The sequence below is a fragment of the Odontesthes bonariensis genome, chromosome 15 (assembly GCF_027942865.1).
Source record: "Odontesthes bonariensis isolate fOdoBon6 chromosome 15, fOdoBon6.hap1, whole genome shotgun sequence".
In the NCBI taxonomy this organism is placed as follows: domain Eukaryota; kingdom Metazoa; phylum Chordata; class Actinopteri; order Atheriniformes; family Atherinopsidae; genus Odontesthes; species Odontesthes bonariensis.
This window is the reverse complement of record NC_134520.1, coordinates 7,882,574-7,900,471: the sequence shown is the minus strand read 5'-3', so window position 1 is coordinate 7,900,471 and position 17,898 is coordinate 7,882,574. Positions and strand designations below refer to the sequence as shown.

The 17,898-nt window shown below is 39.7% G+C and overlaps 1 protein-coding gene across 1 annotated transcript in view; it reads right to left on the bottom strand.

The window, feature by feature from the left end:
• tgfbr3 (transforming growth factor, beta receptor III) overlaps positions 1 to 17,297 on the bottom strand; it is a 77,993-nt gene extending 60,696 nt beyond the window's left edge. The window contains exons 1-2 of the mRNA XM_075484916.1: positions 17,069 to 17,297; positions 11,525 to 11,703 (exon numbers count right to left, since the gene is read on the bottom strand). Coding sequence (XP_075341031.1) covers positions 11,525 to 11,585 — 61 coding nt within the window. The 5' untranslated portion in view covers positions 11,586 to 11,703; positions 17,069 to 17,297. The remainder of the gene's footprint in view (positions 1 to 11,524; positions 11,704 to 17,068) is intronic.
• Between the last annotated feature and the right edge of the window lie 601 nt (positions 17,298 to 17,898).

Genomic DNA, 17,898 nt, shown 5'->3' with positions numbered 1-17,898 from the left:
ATTTCTTTAAGTAAACTCAACTTGTTAGAATTTACAGTGCATGCTTCATTTGGGGCATAAAACTTGTCAGGTGAGGAATGTAGACCAAAAGATCACTAAAGCAGAAGATTTGTTTTGGTATGCACATTTATCACTACAATTCCCTATCAAACAAGAAATGAATGTCTTTGTTTCCCGCTGCCTTCTACAGTGTGGCACTGAGCCAAAACAAGGGTACAGGAAGTGATTTCAGTTGCTGTGCCAGTTAGGGACAGTTTTGATATTCCCACAAAGCCATTTCCGAGGAAAAACAGAACCCTCCCCCTGTGTGTGCATATATACACACGCTCACATGCCTTTTTCCCAGTATTTCCTAAACTAGTATATGTGTTTCCGCAGATTGAAAAAGAAAGTCAAAAGCACTGAAGCTAATTTCAGAAATGTCGACACACATAACTGTGAGGAGGAGGAAGTAAATTAGGCAGCTTAAAGAATTTTTAACAAAGCATGTTTATCCAATAATGCAAAAACATAACAGCCAAGTTAAGGAAAAAAATGCAATATACCACAGAGGGGCGTTCTGTTTCAAGATTTTCTGCTCCCTACCTAAATTATGCTACATCTCATATGAAAAATGGGATTAAATGAATCCTCTAATCTCTTTTCTTTTTGCTGTAAGGCACAATTCCCATGGACCATGAACCACAGAAACCAGTTTAAGGGACATAATATTCTACTCACTTGTGTTTTCCTCAGGGGCTTTGGACTTTCACTAGCTCTGCAGTGTTGACATTAGCACAGCCCACTCAACCCTGAACTTATAGCCACTGCTGCCGGAAGTGAGTAAAGCCTTTAAGGGTAAGTTCACTTCACCGGCCTGCCAATGCAAAGGATTTATCTCTGGACTGTAAAACAGGAGGCATAAGAGAAAGAAGCTGGAATGGGATGAAGGAGGGAGGGCAAGGGTGAGCCTGTGCTCCATCAGGGAAGTCATAAACTCACCATCAAAGTGTGAAATCTGAAGTCAGATATCCCACAAATCTGTCTGTAACTCAATATCACCCAAACACTTATTTTGTAGTCATCTTGCTTAATCTTTTCAGTTGGCATATTATTGAAAAAACAGCTTATCGAGTCATTTTGAAGGATAAAAACTGCTGTCCAAAGAAAATGTGACGCAAGAATGAATATCCAGACAAAGCTTCTCTCAGTCCGTAAGTATGTTAACAGGTGTTGAGACAATAAATAACTGTGAATGTAAAACTCCATTTGGAAGGGCAGAAGTTTGAGAATAATATACCTGGTTTTCTTACACTTTGCATCTAAAGAGCATAGCTTCTCCCAGGTAAACTTATCACGATTTTGAAGATTCCTAATGTAGAAAGTCAGTGCTCTGGTGGAAAGATTGTAGATCTGTGAGCAACAGTCGATTTCTGTGCTTCTATCATAGTTAGTTGACATCCAAATAACAAGTTACTGGTGTCTTCAAGACCTCTCGTCAGTGGTCAATGATTAAAAAGAAAACGTAAAAATTTAAATTTTCATCAGAAGTTTGCATAGTCCATAGTCCCAAAAAATTGCTGGGTACATGACTGTCCACAGAGAGCTGCATGCAAGTTAAGTTGCTATAGGCCTAGACTGCTGGGGGGCCTCATCTGTCACACCTTTCCTCACTTTACTCTCTTTATGTATATGTGATATTATTGTGGTCATTAACCCGTGTTTCCCTGTTCCAACAGATATCCTTTGAATGGTGTTACAGTGCCGCCGCCGCTGCGGCCCTCCCCCCCTTTCTGTCTTCTCAAACCCCAGCTGGTCGAGGCGGATGGCCACCCTTCCTGAGTCTGGTTCTGCCAGAGGTTTCTTCCTGTTAAAAGGGAGTCGTTTCTCTCCACAGTCGCCTCAGGCACGCTCAGGCCGGGAGATTGGACCGAAAAACAAAAAGTTTTCAGTGCAATCTGTTGGTTTTCTTAGCTAGGAAATTGTTTTTGAATTGGCTCTATATGAACGAATTGGATTATTTTATGAATTATGATTATTATTAATTAATTGAATTCCAATTGGCTTGAATTGGACTTACTATCTAAGTGCCTTGAGATGACATTTGTTGTATTTGGCGCTATATAAATAAAAATGAATTGGAAAAAAATTGCAAACCCTCTGAAAACAACATTTACATTTTCATTTAGACTTGGAAGCATAACATTTAGAGAACTTGCCACAATTCATTTGTGGATTAGCTGTGTGTTTTCTGTCTCTTTGCATATTTTATATGGTCTGTGATGTTAGCATCAGGGTTCAACATGCTCCAGGGCACCTGAACAGTATCAAATATATTTGTTTTATAATGACTGAATAACTCTAATATCTGGCAGAGTGAGAGGTAACAAATGTATCAATAGTGTTTGTAAAAAAAAAAAAATTTTAAAAAGTACATGACCAATTACATGCAACATATTTAGCCGGAGGCAAGCAGAAAAGAGAGAAACTGGTACATTTCTCCCTTCTTCTAAATACAGACATAAATCAGAAGGCTTTGAAGAGATGGCTGACATGACCAATTCCCAAAGGAACACAGGAGCCACTGTGTAATGACAGCTGGGAGAGAACAAGCATGTGTGCATAATGACTAAAGACTTTCGTGACTGTGCTACCTTTGACTCTCTTTACTGATGGGTGCTGACATGTGTTGTCTGAACATATAATATCAATGCCAAAAATGTAACCACGAAACAAGAAGTGACTTAAAGCAGTAGTGAATGGACATGACCAGCCAAGAACAATTTGCACACGCTGATACAAGATCAGTTATCATAACAAAACAAAAAAAGACTATGGCCTATAGTAAAGACATAATAATACCAACACACTCAACAAGAATGTACATCCAAATCTTAATCATTTCTGTTGATGAGGACTCAGATAAAAGTTTGCCAGTGTCACATTATGAGCTGAATCCAATATTTATAGAGTTGCTAGATGTTAAGGCAGCAACCGCAGCTTCATCATCTTAACATATCGTGGCTGTGTGAGACGATTCAAACCAGGCAAGCGCATGAATGGTGAGATAACAAAAGTCAAGTGCAAGAGCCTTCAGCTAACGCAATACAGTTTAGTATAAAAAGAACCCAGGCACAGTAGCTCTACTGGGCAATAAAGAGAAATATCTGGAAATAAGCTAAGAGCATCTATCTCAGTCGTCATAGATGCCTAGAAAAGCCATATTCTTGAGCAGCAACTTGGCAGGAGTTTGGCAGGAGACTCTTTTTCTGAACTTTAAGATTTGGACTCAGTGGGGGAAGCGAGTGCTGATGTGAAACACAACTGTGGTATGAAAATGAGAAATTTTCATTTTACATCCAAACTGAGACACACACCCATTAGAAAACCCACAGGAGTATGAAGAGACTATTAAGATCAAACCCCACGTCCAAAAGAGTTGGGATGCTGTGTACAATTGTGTAAAAAAAAAAAAAAAATCTTACCTGGCCTTGCCATCCATCCATCTATATAATCATATCGCAAACCTCTGCCCATTTTTAATTTTGAGAGACTCTGCCTCTCTAAGGGGCTCTTTTTTAACCCAGTCTTGTTACCGACCTGTTTCCAATTAACCTGATTAGCTGCATTCATGTTTCTTCAGCCTTTTCTTTTTAGCAACATTTAGTTTTTTAGCTTTTTGTTGCCCGTCCCAACTTTTTTTTGCCGCCATCAAGGATGAGCTAATATTTTTCATCAAATAGTAAAATGCCTCACTTCCTATATTTGATATGCTTTCTATGTTCGATTGTGAATAAAATGATGGTTTATCAAATTTGCAAGTCATTTCATGCAGCTTTTATTTACATTTTACTGAGTGTCCAAACTCTTTTGACACTGAGGTTGTAAACAAATGCCAAGGTATCTTTCTTTCTACATCATACATACGCCATAAATGTCGGCGTTTATGTGATACTTTACAAAAACATCACCACTCAGATGTGATTTTTATTTTAAAAAGCCAAAAAAAATGGCCTAAAAATAAAAAAAAAAAGCAGTGGGTTGCCATCCAGAGAGCAAAGACTGAACAATGCTGAGTTTTGTGCCAGTGAGCAAGCACGGTGTGAAGTAGCCAGAGAGGTGAGAAAGGCCAAGGAAGACAGCATTTTCACACACACTGGAAGAGGCCACATTCCACTGGGCTACCTCAGCTTTATGAAAGGGAGGGTAAAGAAGAAGAATGACTTGTCAAATGTCATGCTGCCTCGTGTATTGACACGTACAAAGAAGGTGGGAGGACCTCATAACTGAAAAGCTGACTAAATGAAAGTGTGACGAATACCAGGCTGGTTAGAACAGACAAATAATCTAGAAAGATAAATTCTTAGAAATGAAATAAGATAAGGTAATATTAAAAAAATAAAAAAGCAAGAGACTTTCTTCCTGCATCCATAACAGCAAATTAAGGAGCTTTTTAAAATGTATACCACGGCAACAATTTTTTTCCTCAGAGACTTGCTCTTTCTGTTAAAACTATAATCTAATCTTAATGGACAAATGGAAAAACAGAGCACTGTATTTCCGACCGTGTGTCTTTGTTATTTACAGCAAGGATCAAACTAAGAGGGACGTGTTGTCAGTTTTTGGATATGCACTCGTCTTTTCCAAATGACCCTTCCAAAACTGGGACATGGCCTTTCAGCTGGACTCATCTGGTGAAAGCAGAGTGGGGAAGCTGAGGCCCCAGGAGTGGCAAGTAGGATTAAAGAACACCACCTGGACACCTTCAGGTAGCATTCACAGTCAGGACTTTTTGAGTCATGCAACCAAACCCTATTTACACAGTCATGAATCTGCACAAAACATTAAACTAAACCACAGCTTCAAGGTGATGGAGACATTTTTCTCCCTTTTTCTGAATGTTATCTGAACAACAAGAGCCCAGTTTTTTTATGATGACTACTTTTTCTCTCTGTTTCTTCAATGAAGTCACACTGCACATATCTCTCTTACTTTTACTCTATCCAGCCTTATTGCTGTTTTTTTTCCTTTTTTTTTTCCACAGGGCTGTGAAACACAATGGAAAGCGCACTATCACTCCAGCTGTCTCCTATTACTGGCTCCGACCAAAATTATTTACACTCCAGCTTACTGGAACTGTGGAGAGAGAGAGAGAAATGGGGAAGAGGGAGGGATTGAGTTTACTCCTTCGGATTTGCGTAAGCATCCTCTCAATGGGAGGATGACAAGATGTAACAAACTTGAAATATCTATCGATAAAGATGCCTGCAGTTAATTTTGGCGCTCTTCCTTGTATTGGTGTGTGTTTGTGCATTCAATGGAGTGAGTAAGTGAGTAAGAGTGAGTAAATCAAAGTAAATATACTCCACGATTCAATTTACACACTGCCGTTAATTAAACTGGTAATGCTGGGGTTCAGTTAGCAAAAGCCCTAAACAGAAAGGGCCAGAGTGACTGCCTCCTCCTTGACAGCACTGTTAAGATGAAGGCTTCACCATGGGGGAGAGCAGACCTGTAATTAGACTCAGTCAGGACTCCCGTTGCTATGTAAACATCCCAACCGCTATGCCTAGCAGCACACTGCCTCTGTGCTGCGCTGCTCCAACTCCTCAGCATGAATCACAGGGCAACATCTGGTTTAGCGTGCTGGAAGGGACTTTGTTGGTTTGGCACGCCGTGCGTGTGTGGAGTGTGTCGATTTGGACCAGACGACCCACGCCTGTGCCTGCCCTCTCTCCTCCCCTCAACTCCCCCACCTCTCATATTACAGTGGTTGCACAATGCATTCTGGCCGTCCTGACTCTTGCTGGCCGAAAGAAAGCACTGCGGATACAGAGACAAACCTTTTGCTCAACAGTGGAAGGAAAAAAAAATGTTACAACCACTTCTGGCACCACAGTGACTCTTGACTGCCAAAAGTATACAAATATGCAGACAGAACGAACTTGTTTACTTTACTGGAAATCTGAAAGTTGAACATATGGACTGAATATGCTCACACTTCAGGTACTACTCACGATGTATGTGGCACTTTACACACTTTACACTTTATGCATTAAGAGCCTTGTCATTCATCACTCCTCTTAGTGAGTAAAATTAGTGTAGACAATGGTGTGTTTTTCAGTGAGCCACCAGCCCAACCTTATGCTCTTAGTATAACCAGAATCCACCCAGAGCTGTTTTTGGCGAGCGCCTTTACATTAATATCTGACATGGCTCCTGAAAGACTTCATTTCATGGCAAAACACAAAGTCAGCCCAAATGTCCAATTAATCCACTCCCAAAATTATAGTCACAGCAAGTTGAAGAGAGGGAACCGCAAAATGGAGCTGGAAAAAAAAAAAAGTTATAAACACCAAAAAAAAATGCAGAGTGAAGCAGCAGAGCTGAGAATTGAAATATAGACGTAGTAGGACTTTTAAGAGTTACTAGAGGCTGGGATCCTGGTTTGCATTACACTGAGAGAGTATTCATTGCAGACTAATCTAAACATTACATAAAGGCTCTTCTGAATAGTTTAAAGGCAGATGTGATTATTTACACAGATGCTGCGAGATAATAAATCTATAGAAGAAGCAGAGTCCGATGTGATTGTGTAATAAATAACAAATTCTCAGAAAGGTTAATTTAGTCAAAAGTAGATTAAATAATGTTTTTCAACCTGATGATAATCAAAAATAACTAGTATTTACAACTCAATTTCCAAAAAACGGTATGACGCTGTGTAAAATACTAATAATTACAGAAAACAAGGATTAGCACATCTCATAATCCTAAAAGCTCATATCAAATGTTGAAAGTGAAACATTTTACTATTTAAAAAAAAAATATAAAAAATATTGACGCATTTGGTATTTGATGGCAGCACCATGTCTCAGGAGATGTGACACAGGCAACAGAAGACTGGAAACGCAAGTCGTTGTAAAAAGAAACAGCTGGAGTAACATGTTGCAACTCATTCGGGTTAACTAACAACAGGTTACATGATTGAGTGTAAAAAGAGCACCATAGAGAGGGAGAGTCAGTCAGAAATAAAGACGGACACAGGTTCATCAGTCTCCAAAAAACGTGTCAATAAATTGTAAAGCAATTTCAGAAATAAGGTACATGTTGTAAAAAAGCTTTAAAGTGCTTTAATGCTTTAATGACTTTAAATGCTGTATCATCAGCACAACATAATATCATCAAAAGATTCAGAGAATTCAACTGCATCCGCAAGGGACGTGGTGTTCATTCACAGCGGACCATCAGGCAGCACTGCATTAGAAACAGGCATGATGCCGTCCACAAATGCAGGTTAAAGCTCTACCATGCAAAGAAAAAGCCATTTGTGAACATAATTCAGACATACCCCTGTCTTTTCTGCCAAAGCTCATTTAAACTGGACTGAGGCAAAGTGGAAATTTTAAGTACTTTATATAAATCATTGTTGTTGAATCCACCCAAATCACTGAATTCTTATTTTGTTTACACTTTAAACACCATCCCCACTTTCAACTATGGTACTGAGGTTGCAGCTATTCTAAATTCAGCGAGTTGGTGAACTCATGAACATCAGAATCTTTCTCACTATGGAGGAAAGGGCATTTGATAACCTAACTGTAAATATCTGTCCCTTGTGACACAGTATAACAATGTGTCCTGCCATATGAGGAAGAATTCAGAGGAAAACTTCATGCAGGACTTCATTGTTTTCTAGATCCTGGCATTGTGGAAGAAATTATGGCTCTACCCACAGAACAAACTCAGTACACTGCTTTTGTTTGAGTAAAAGTCAACTCTCTGGAGTGCCATTCAAATCTCCAGAGCATAGAGAAGAGCTTTTAGAATAATAACTGATGGCGGCAGTGAGACTGAAAGTATGAAAAATGCAAACCACCATCTTTTGGAATACTTGTTATGAAGCATGCCTTCTTCCTGGTAATCATTCCCGTGCTGCCAAGGAAAAACAACACGGGATGTTGCTGTCTGAAGCTAAACAGATCCAAATTCAAGTGAAAATAATCTCAGTGAACAGGACAATGTGCAATCTGAAAAAAATTGAAAGGAGGAATCTATGCAGGGTTCTCCCTGTGGTGTAGCCAAAATGGCAACCAGTTGGACATACGTATGTTTTATCAGAGGACTGAGCATTAGTCTTGGGTTTGGTTTCGTTACCATGCAAAGAAAACCACTGGTCCATTTTGGAGACAGTGTGGACTGCCCAGCGGATACAGGTCCTCAAACTTGCAGCTGGTGGCCAACTCCAAAAGCAACCGAAACTTAAACACAAAAAGATGTAGCCACAGCCACTACTCATTAGAAACAAAACAATGCCAATTTATGACATTTTTGGTTATTGGACAGATATCCAGAGAGTTCGGCACAAATAATCAAGCTACCACAGCATGAATCCTAATAATTGAATCCCTTCTTGATTCAACAGACTTCACATCTTGTATCAGATTTCTCTATTTCCAATAAGGTGGCTTTAAATTCACGGTGGGCTATTCATTTGCAGCCAAGAGAATGAATCATTTAGACATTTTGTGAAGTTAGCATCAGGTGTCAGATTGTTCAGATGCCATCTTGTATTCTTGCTTGTTCTCTCTTTTCTATACACAGACCCTGAATTCTAAGTTAAGGATAGCGTTTATATGCTTAAACTGTAACTGATCATCTTCTAATAGTCCACTAAATCATATCTCAATTAACATTTATTCCTCACAACCTACTGATGAACACCTATTCTACCACGGCAAGTAAAAAAAGAAACAACACATTTCTAGTGTGTTTTATGATTAAAACCAATCCTTACTATTACTATAGTGACTTATAAAACCCACTGAATTTGGCTGTGTAAAATAAACACACTGCTGAATGTATTTGAAAGTCTTAGAAGTCACTTACTTGGACATATTGGCCAAAAAACATTTTGAGGGGCATCAGAATGTAATTAGTCATGGCAAGCTCCACTTTTCTCTTCTTTGCTTCTTTCTCTGTCTCCACCTCTTCCCTTCTCTGGTAGATTTAGAAGTTTGAAAAAGAAAAAGAAAAAACTAACCAGGCATCAATGGAAGTAAGCAGAAGTAAGGGAAGGGATGACACCATCTCAGCAAGCAACAAGGTATGACGTAGCTTCACTTTCTTTACTGGTTTTGGGGATTCCACGAATTTTACTCTGGAACTACAGTGAGTGAAACTACTTAACAACCATTTGATATATTTCCAACAGATAGTCCTGGTCCCTAGAGGATTAACCTTCACAACATGATCTTTTGTTGGTCCCGCAGCACAGTCTCAACCATTACTGGGAAGATTTTCAGAGAATTTGGCAAATCATTCCACATCTAATAGGATCAATTTTAAGGTTGTCTTTTGGGTTAAATTTCTCAACATGTTTTACTGACTTGCACAAAATTTGGTAGAAATCCATGCTTCCAAGAGGATGTAACCTAAAGACTTTGGTGGTTCTTAAGTTCATCTTGGCACTACCACCAGCACCACTTCACATGGTGAGGTTGGCATGTAGAAACACAGACAGTATAAATACAGAGTAGGGATATTCAAACATAGAATAGGAAGATTATACAGAAAAACAAAAATCATCTCAGTGGCTTTGCACTGCTTTGATGTCATGTTCATGTTCAAGCTCTAGTTAGTTTTGCATCTTTGGATTAGGCTGACTGGCTCTTTTTTCTTCCTTTTTTTTCTTTTCTCTGTGCAGTCATAGTTGTCTCAAATTTGATGTCTTAGTTTGTTCCAATAATCATGATTGTAGGCTATGATGTAAGTGGTTCTCACTTTTAGACCAGCAAAAGTTTGGTGGCATTCAGGGACAAGTCTTTCTTTAACAACAACCGGATCTATACACCTTATCACACAGCAATGTACTACATTGATGCAAAAAAGATATCCTTATTCGGCCACTGCTGGTTGCATCAACCAGTATCAACACCCCAATCCAACCCCACAATTTACTAACAAGACAGTAATGCCTAGTAAAGGCGTGTCAGTCTTGCTTTGAACTTGAAATGAAAAAGGGGCTTATGATTCTTGAGAGGAAAAGAGATACATCTTAACAATCACCAGAACTGTTCCTCGTATCTTTTAAGGACACTGGAGTGAAATAGCTCTTGCACATTCTTCACTATGAGAGGTACACTATTTTTCATTAAATAGATAAGGTTTGTAGAGTGTGTTATGGCAGCATTTGAAATCACCCAGAACCTTTGGTTTGTTTGTTTCACAGTTATAAGTATCTGGCAGTATTAAAGCCTCGTTCCAACCAATTTGAAAGATACACGAAGGCCTCCTGAGAGTTTTTATACTCAGATTTAACTTGTCAGCACTTTCTTGAATGTAAATCCTCATTACTTCTGCCTCTGACATGCAACGTCTGGAGAGGCATGCTGGGAGAAAGAGTGGAAAATCCCATAGCTTGGGCAAAATTGGAATTACTGACAACACAGTAACACAAGGCCTGGTTCTAGGCATAGGCAGGAATTGCATATCCCCCAATCCAATGAAAAATTACTATGAACACAACTTATTCTACATTGATAAAAATGCAGTAAATTAGCCTCACTAATCCTTGTTGAAAACAAAAAAAATAGAATGTCGGAAAACCTTTGGCTTTCTTAGAAATGCCAGACTCATCTACGCTATTACAAGCTTGGTTTTATTAACAAGTATGTTTTAATAACTTTTTTCTTCCACAGATGTCAACAATGGCATTTCTAAGGCATAATCTTTATATAAACTATCAGTCAGGTTTTCTTCTCTTCTCACTGTCTCTCTTTTCACTGCATATTAGGCAGCTGCCTATCATTTTGTTTGTATATTGTAGAACAAAGACTTAGGCCCTGTTTCTTCTCCTGCCACTGCAGCTACTGGGTAAGGTTGTGTATCCAATTAGGCAGCCTGGTCAGGTAAAAAAGCAGAAAAAAAACAAAAAGAAACATCATTTTTTCAATACACCAAACCCCCAAGTAAGGCAATTTTCCCTTCTGAGATCAAAGGCAGTTCGATAAAGTCCTCAGTGTAAAGAGTTACTAAAAAATGTTTCATCAGGAGAAAATGACACAGAACATAACCGTGCTCAGACAGAAACAACCAGATAATTGTAGCAAAGATAGCTAATCTTTAACAGTGTTATAAAACATGATTCACAATTAGAAGTGTAAAAATGGAAAGTTGTGCTGAATAATGTTCGGTGGTTCTCAATATTTGTCTGCTCTAAGAGACAGTGTTGGTGGAAGAATCAGACAAAACCTGAGATTTCAAATGACAGCTCAGGAATAGGAGCAGTGAGTGATGATAAAACTTTTAAAGTAACAGTGTCCCCTTCAACACTTGCGCTTGAAAGGTTTTCTGTTTATTTCTCCTCCCCAACAATGAGATGGAATATCTGCCCACGGTTCTTGGTAAATAGAATTTACTGCTAACACTAGAGTTGCATTTGCTTCACTCTGGCTCCAACCAGTTCAGTTATTCATATGGACGTAAAATAACATCTGCCATGTATATTAGTTTCACATGTGTATAAGTAGTGAGGTAAACTTACCTGCAGACGTCAGGTAACATATAGTCAGAAGTATAACAGGAACAGAAGATCTTCGAGCCATTTTATTATCGTGCAGTTTCCAGTATGATGAAGGTGGGTGAACTGGACTTTTTTTTGTTTTTTCACAAAGGTATCCCTCCCTGCCAGTGGGTCTACAGGAAGTCACCTTCAAGCTCCAGCTGAAAAGTTAACAAAAATAGAAGACGTCAACCAGAAGAAGGAGGTTAAATCTGAACTTGGACAAACAGCAGGGAACTGGGCTCTGTTTAATATACGCAATGGGAGTGATGAGATGAGACAAGAGGAGCAGCAGTTTAAAGAGCAGGGGATTAATGTGGAGGGGGTAAATTGGGGGTCATGCACGCATCAAAGAACTATGCTGCACACACCTTCCCAAGCTGGTAGCCAGTCAGATCGTATAAGGAGTGATGGCCGCATGGTTTGGTTGGTGTGAAACACGTTGGAACACACCACAGATAATTAACACACTTTCATTTAGAGCATCAGGAAACACAGCGACTCCCCAGTGGGGTCTTGAGTAAGCAGCTTAGTACCACCATGTTAATCAGCATGAACTTGAAGCTTTAACTTCTATAAGCTAACCCTAAACAAACCGATAGCGGGGTTAGATTATACGCTAAACATATCCAACATGTTCTTTCTCTTCACAGAGGCACAAACGCGTGTTTTAGTATTTTTGGGGAGAAGGAACTCATTTCACCCAGTAGCCTCAAACTCTCATTCACAAGACTTTTCTTTTTTCCAACAACCTTATCACTTACATGTCACAGTGGCCTAAAGTCAGGGTTGGTAGAATTTTCTAGGCAGTGCGTGACCGTGAGAGCTAGAGTGTGAACGTTATCCACTAAGGCATTTTAAAAATGGAAGTTATTGTGCTGCAATAGATGCGGCTTGTTTTTACTGGCCGGTAACCGTCAAGAAAAGGTTTGGATTGGTTTGCTACCCTTCACGGACGACAGTTTTATGATGGAGAACCAGTATGATGCAGGCTTTTGAAGGGGACTGAAGCTAAAAGTTGAGGTTCCGACACCAAAAGTGCACGAGTCTGAAACGTAAGCTGTTGGTGAAACTGGTTAAAATGTCTGTGTTGTGTCGGCATTAGACGTATGAATGAATTTTAGTACAAACACAATGGTGAAATACTAGTAAAAAGGCAGCTAGAGGGGTTAACGGTACGTTTTGTCAATAGTTATACACAAGACTACTTATCCATTTATTGCTTCTACAACAGCTCAGAAACACAGGGTTACTTACACAAGCAGGTATTGAGCATGTGTACCAAAGAGTGTTTTTTTCTTGTCTATGTGTTGTCTTAGCTTTTCCAGTCGACAACTGTAGTGGGCGTGTTGATTAGTCATTATCGTCCCCCTTTTTTTTTTTCTCGCTGAATATGACCAATCAGAAGACATCTTAGCCAGATGCTTTCATTCTCAAAAGAAGGCCTCCCTCATTTCAAACTAATTCTAAACTATTTGGAGCAATTAAGTGTGCAAAGGTAATCTAGAGTTACCAAAAATGAAGAATTCAATGACTGGAAATCATCACTCCATGTCCACTCTAAGACAAAAGCTGCACTTTTTCCACATTTAAAATTATAACAGGTCTGTTAACTGTATCTCTCAAACATAACTCTACCTACTAGGGAAAAATCTATAGCTTTAAATCAAGAAAGCTATTTTAAATCCTGTTTTACCTTGAGTTACTTCAGGGACATGGGCATGGTTTACCTTGGAGATGTGTTAAAGCACTGCCACACTGTTTATTCCTACTCCTGCGGCAATGGACAGAGTAGTGACTAAGAGAAATAAGGCGAGATTTCACAACTGATTCACAGCGGTTACATTCTAAGCTCATAAGCTCACAACTACGACTCTGCACACATTCACACAACAGCTTTATTTTGTTTACAGAGCAGATCATCGAACTCAGTCACTCTGCATTAGTCAGGCAGTCCGATAACTGAGTGATGGGTGAATGGAAAGGTAGGAGGAAAAATACGGTGTTATTACAGAATCTAAACTGTCAGTATGCACCTTAAACAATTTTTAGACTTTAAATGTCTATAATTTGAAGGCAAGATTTGAAGCATGTTTACTCCATTAACAGTTAAATTGGGGCTTCCTTTTGATCTCAAGTTCACTGCAAATCTAAAACCACAGAGGCCCCCTGCCCCCAGACAAAACAAATCTCAATTTACCCCCCCTGTAAGAGACTGAAAAAGTTTTAAGCCAACATCTTCAAAGTGTCCCATCCTTTGTAAAATAGCAAATAAAGCAGTGAGTCCGTCAGAGCTGTTCATGACTGAGAGGAGGTTCAAATAAACATGAATGCTAAAGAATTGTCTGCTCCCATTCTGTTTAAGAGCTAAAGGAAGAAGGTTATACTGTTGGAAGTGACACAAAATGTGATGGGTTCTCCCAGATTTTGAAAGTTGCAGGAGACATTTGTTAATTAAAAGCCTTCCTGTTGTGGTCATGTTCCGATTCAGTGTGTGTGTGTGTGAGAATGTTAGATGGAGGGTAGTGCAGAATCAAAGCTGCCAATGGAAAAAAACACCCACTGAGAGGCTTAAAGCTCAGATGCATTTCTCACAAATGTTCAAAAGTTACATAACAATAGAAGCTTAATCATTGTTGTTTATTTTCTTTAAAAAACATAGAATTCAAATTTACTCTTCACTGAGTCAAAGCTTATACAACACTTAGTTAGTTAGCTGATGGTCTTGTTGTTTTCAAATCATTTAGGCTCATTTATTCTTGATTGTGACGAGGCGTGTTCCCGAGCCACAACCAAAACATTTTTCTAGAAAGATGCGGTCTACAAAGAAAGTAATGCAAACTGCTTCTTTGAGCGATCCCTGAATTCTTTACTGCAGCAAAACTGAAACTGTAACTCACGCCAAATGTTAAAACCATGTGGTGAGGCTGCTGTAACAGGAACTGCTCAGTTTGAAGGCAGCGTCTTTGACCAGAATGAAAGCTGTGTGGAAGAAGCAGATGTGCATCTTTGTGAATCGTGGTGAACCATAGAGGTTGCAAAGGAAGTGATGCACAAAGCATCTCCTCACTGACTGAACAAAGGTAAGCTGTGTTGCAATACATTTTGTGAAGCCAAGACAAAAGGAAAGGGACTTACATGACAAACAAAACATCTTTCTCTTCTTTAGCCTCTCGGATTATGAATAAAGTTCGCACTGGAGTAGAAAATTACAGGAGATGATAGAAAGAAATTTAAAAAGATTTACAGGGACTTTTTAAACCAGTTTTGGGCTGCAGGTAAAGGTTTCACTCCGAAAGCTCACTGGTACCAACTCAAAAACACCCCAAGTAACCCCTTTTCAATCCTGACCATCTTAGCTGAACTACTATGAGACCCAAATAAGATCTGGAAAGCACATCAGAGCATCCCCTGACTGAACGTACTGCACAGTGCTCAAACCAAGCTGCATATTTGTGGTGGCTTCAGTGTTAAAGACCTGGCTTCTGTCACTATTTGTGTCATCACAAATAGTCCCTGCACTGAAGTCTTGTTAAAACCAGACAGCATTTACTATGGTCCCATAATTACAAAGCCACGCATGAGGATAGCTGCAAAACAAGCCGCTAAAGCACAGACTGTCTTACATTGTTTTGTAGAAGTCATTTACTGATGGAACACAAGTTTGCTTCCTACGTCATCCTGGTGTTCATGTACTAATAAGTCAGACTCCCAAGCAACAATGGGGTAAAGAAAATTCTAATATTAGCAAATATTGGAACGACACCACTTAACATTTCAACACCGTCTGCTCAAACATTATACTTTCTCTACAACAAGCGCTGCAGCAAGTTCTTGAAGACAGTTGTGTTGGAGCCACATATATAGCACCGGTTCACCAATTTTTCTCTGATGTGCCGATATCAACTGATATAACATAGTGACAAATATACTGGTTCAGCCCAAAAAGAGACCTGATGAATGACCTTAAATGACCTTTGCTGTTCTCTCGGTGTGCACAGGCCGAACCATCAGACCTCCAACTGTAGCTTTGTGTAAATCATAACAAGTTGATAATGATCTTGTACTTTTGTCAGCTGCAATACAGACAATGCAGAATGATTCTTTGGAAGCAGACCTGTGATCCACCACAAGCCAATTGAATCATTATGTTTAGTATGAGTCATAATCGTGCATTTAAATAACTCAAGGTCCAGATGAGTCAGTCACACTGCTAGTGCAAGTGTTTCAAGAAGAGTATCAACTATACTAAATTCAAGCTGCATTTTGCAATCAGCTCGTAACAGTTCCTTCAGCAGGCTTTTGCCACTTTTCTCGGTTTTAAAACATTGCAAATTGAAATCCTTTTGTATTTTTAAACCGTCCGATAAGCTTGAATTCCAACTCTCAGAAATTCTGGTTTGAGATTTTTTTTTATTTTTTATTAAAGTCAATACATTCTCACAGAAAACCGATTGTAAAGAAGTTTGTTTCAAGACAGCGCTGTACTTGCTTTCACGGTGTAGAAGATTAATGTGTACATGGATGTATATAGGCTGTAATATAGCTAACGAGCCACCAGGTTAAACTGCTGCAAAACTGCGCTAAGAAGTTGCATCCTGACCCCAAAACAGGACAAACGTCATCCACAACACCCACCGACTTTTGTGGCTAAACCTTCATAGTGCCTTTCCTCTGCCTTACAACCGTATAAAGACAGCTGGGGCAGACTCAAGGCTGATAGGCTGCAGAACCATAACATGAAAAGTGGTTCGCGACCAGAGCAAAGCAACACGTCAAGACGATAGACGCAGAACTATAATCCGCCCTCGCTCAGCAGCGTGTGCACAAGCTGTGATTGACAGGTAGGATTCCTCCACCCTAACTTGATTGGTTAAAAACAGCCGGGAGCGCTCGATTTTTGCAAGCATGATTACAGGCTTCAGAGGGAGCTACAGATTTCGTTATTTTTCCTAAACAGCCTATTTAATATTCTACTTCCAGAATCCCATGACAGTTCAAGCTAATATGACTAAAAAAAAGTTGCCGACCGCAGCTTTGATCTGCAATATTGCGCCCATGTTCTGTCAGTCACGTTCCATCCCACAACAGAGCGTGGACAGCCTGAGACAGAGAGGAGAACGTGTCCACACATTCTCGTGCTGTTCTCTTTACAGCGTGAAGGCAACAGCTCTCTGGATAGACACTCCGTTTATCTGAGTTTCACATTTTTTTCCTCCACGTTTTGTAAAAAAAAAAAAAAATACATATTGTACAAACGAGCAAAGTGGGAACAAAGTGGGTAAGAACAAGAGCCGCAACGAGATAACAGTCTGAGAGGGAGAGGAGGAAGAGCAGTATGTCAACGGATTCATGAGACAGATGTTCAGCTGGATTTATGCGCAACAAAGTTAACACAGTTAGCTGGATAGGAGTATTTAAACACTAGTGACAGGCGTAGTGTACAGTGACAGTTTTGATGAACTAAACCGTTTTGGAAATCTGGAAAGTGACTGAGCGTCAGCGCCTAAAGAAGTACGGACGTACCATGAAGAGTCTCCAGAAAATGCCCCAGTAGATTTTGGTTGAAGTTGAAGTCGCTCCGTTTGGTGCGAGTATCACAGTCTTCTTATCTCCTTCTTATCTCGTCAGCACATTCACACCGTTACTTTTATGGGATGTAGACGTAGCTTACGTCTCACGACAGCGTAGACGAACGGGCCCACTCAGTTTTAAACAGTTTGCTAATGTCTATCTGCTTTTTAGTGAGGGCTTCATGAGGGGCGGGGCTTGGAGGGAGAAGGCGAACTGTGAGCGAGAGTGGTTGCTGCAGGGTGGCCCAAAGCGAAGCGCGCGGTCTCTCCAGGAGCTCCTGCAGGAGGGTCAGAGGGTCCTCTAGTCACTTATTCTTACCCAACTTATAAGTATTTCCATCCATATTAGATAATGCATGTTTTATTTGTCTTAGACACGTGGGCTATACCACAAAAAGCCTAAAATATGATGCAGGGTGGGCAGGTTATGTCACATGAGGGTACATAAAGCGATAAAAAGTCTTGTTACTTATACCTACCTTCAAAACAACACTGAACTCTCTCGTTGATTCCAGCTCTTGATGAAGTCAGGACAATCACCTGATTTGAGAATATGTCATTGCAGTGACGTAACAGCTGTCACTAAAAAACTACACTGTCACTGCAAACATCTTTTTTTCTCACAATTACAGTCAATGACTTTTACTCTTAATTGTGAACGTTGTGAAAGACAACAATTAGCATTATCAAATACAGTACTTGCAACTTTTGGGTAAATCTGCAGGCCAGCTTTGACCCTCTTGGTAAATGGACGGTAAGAAATATAATTAACTGACTATATGT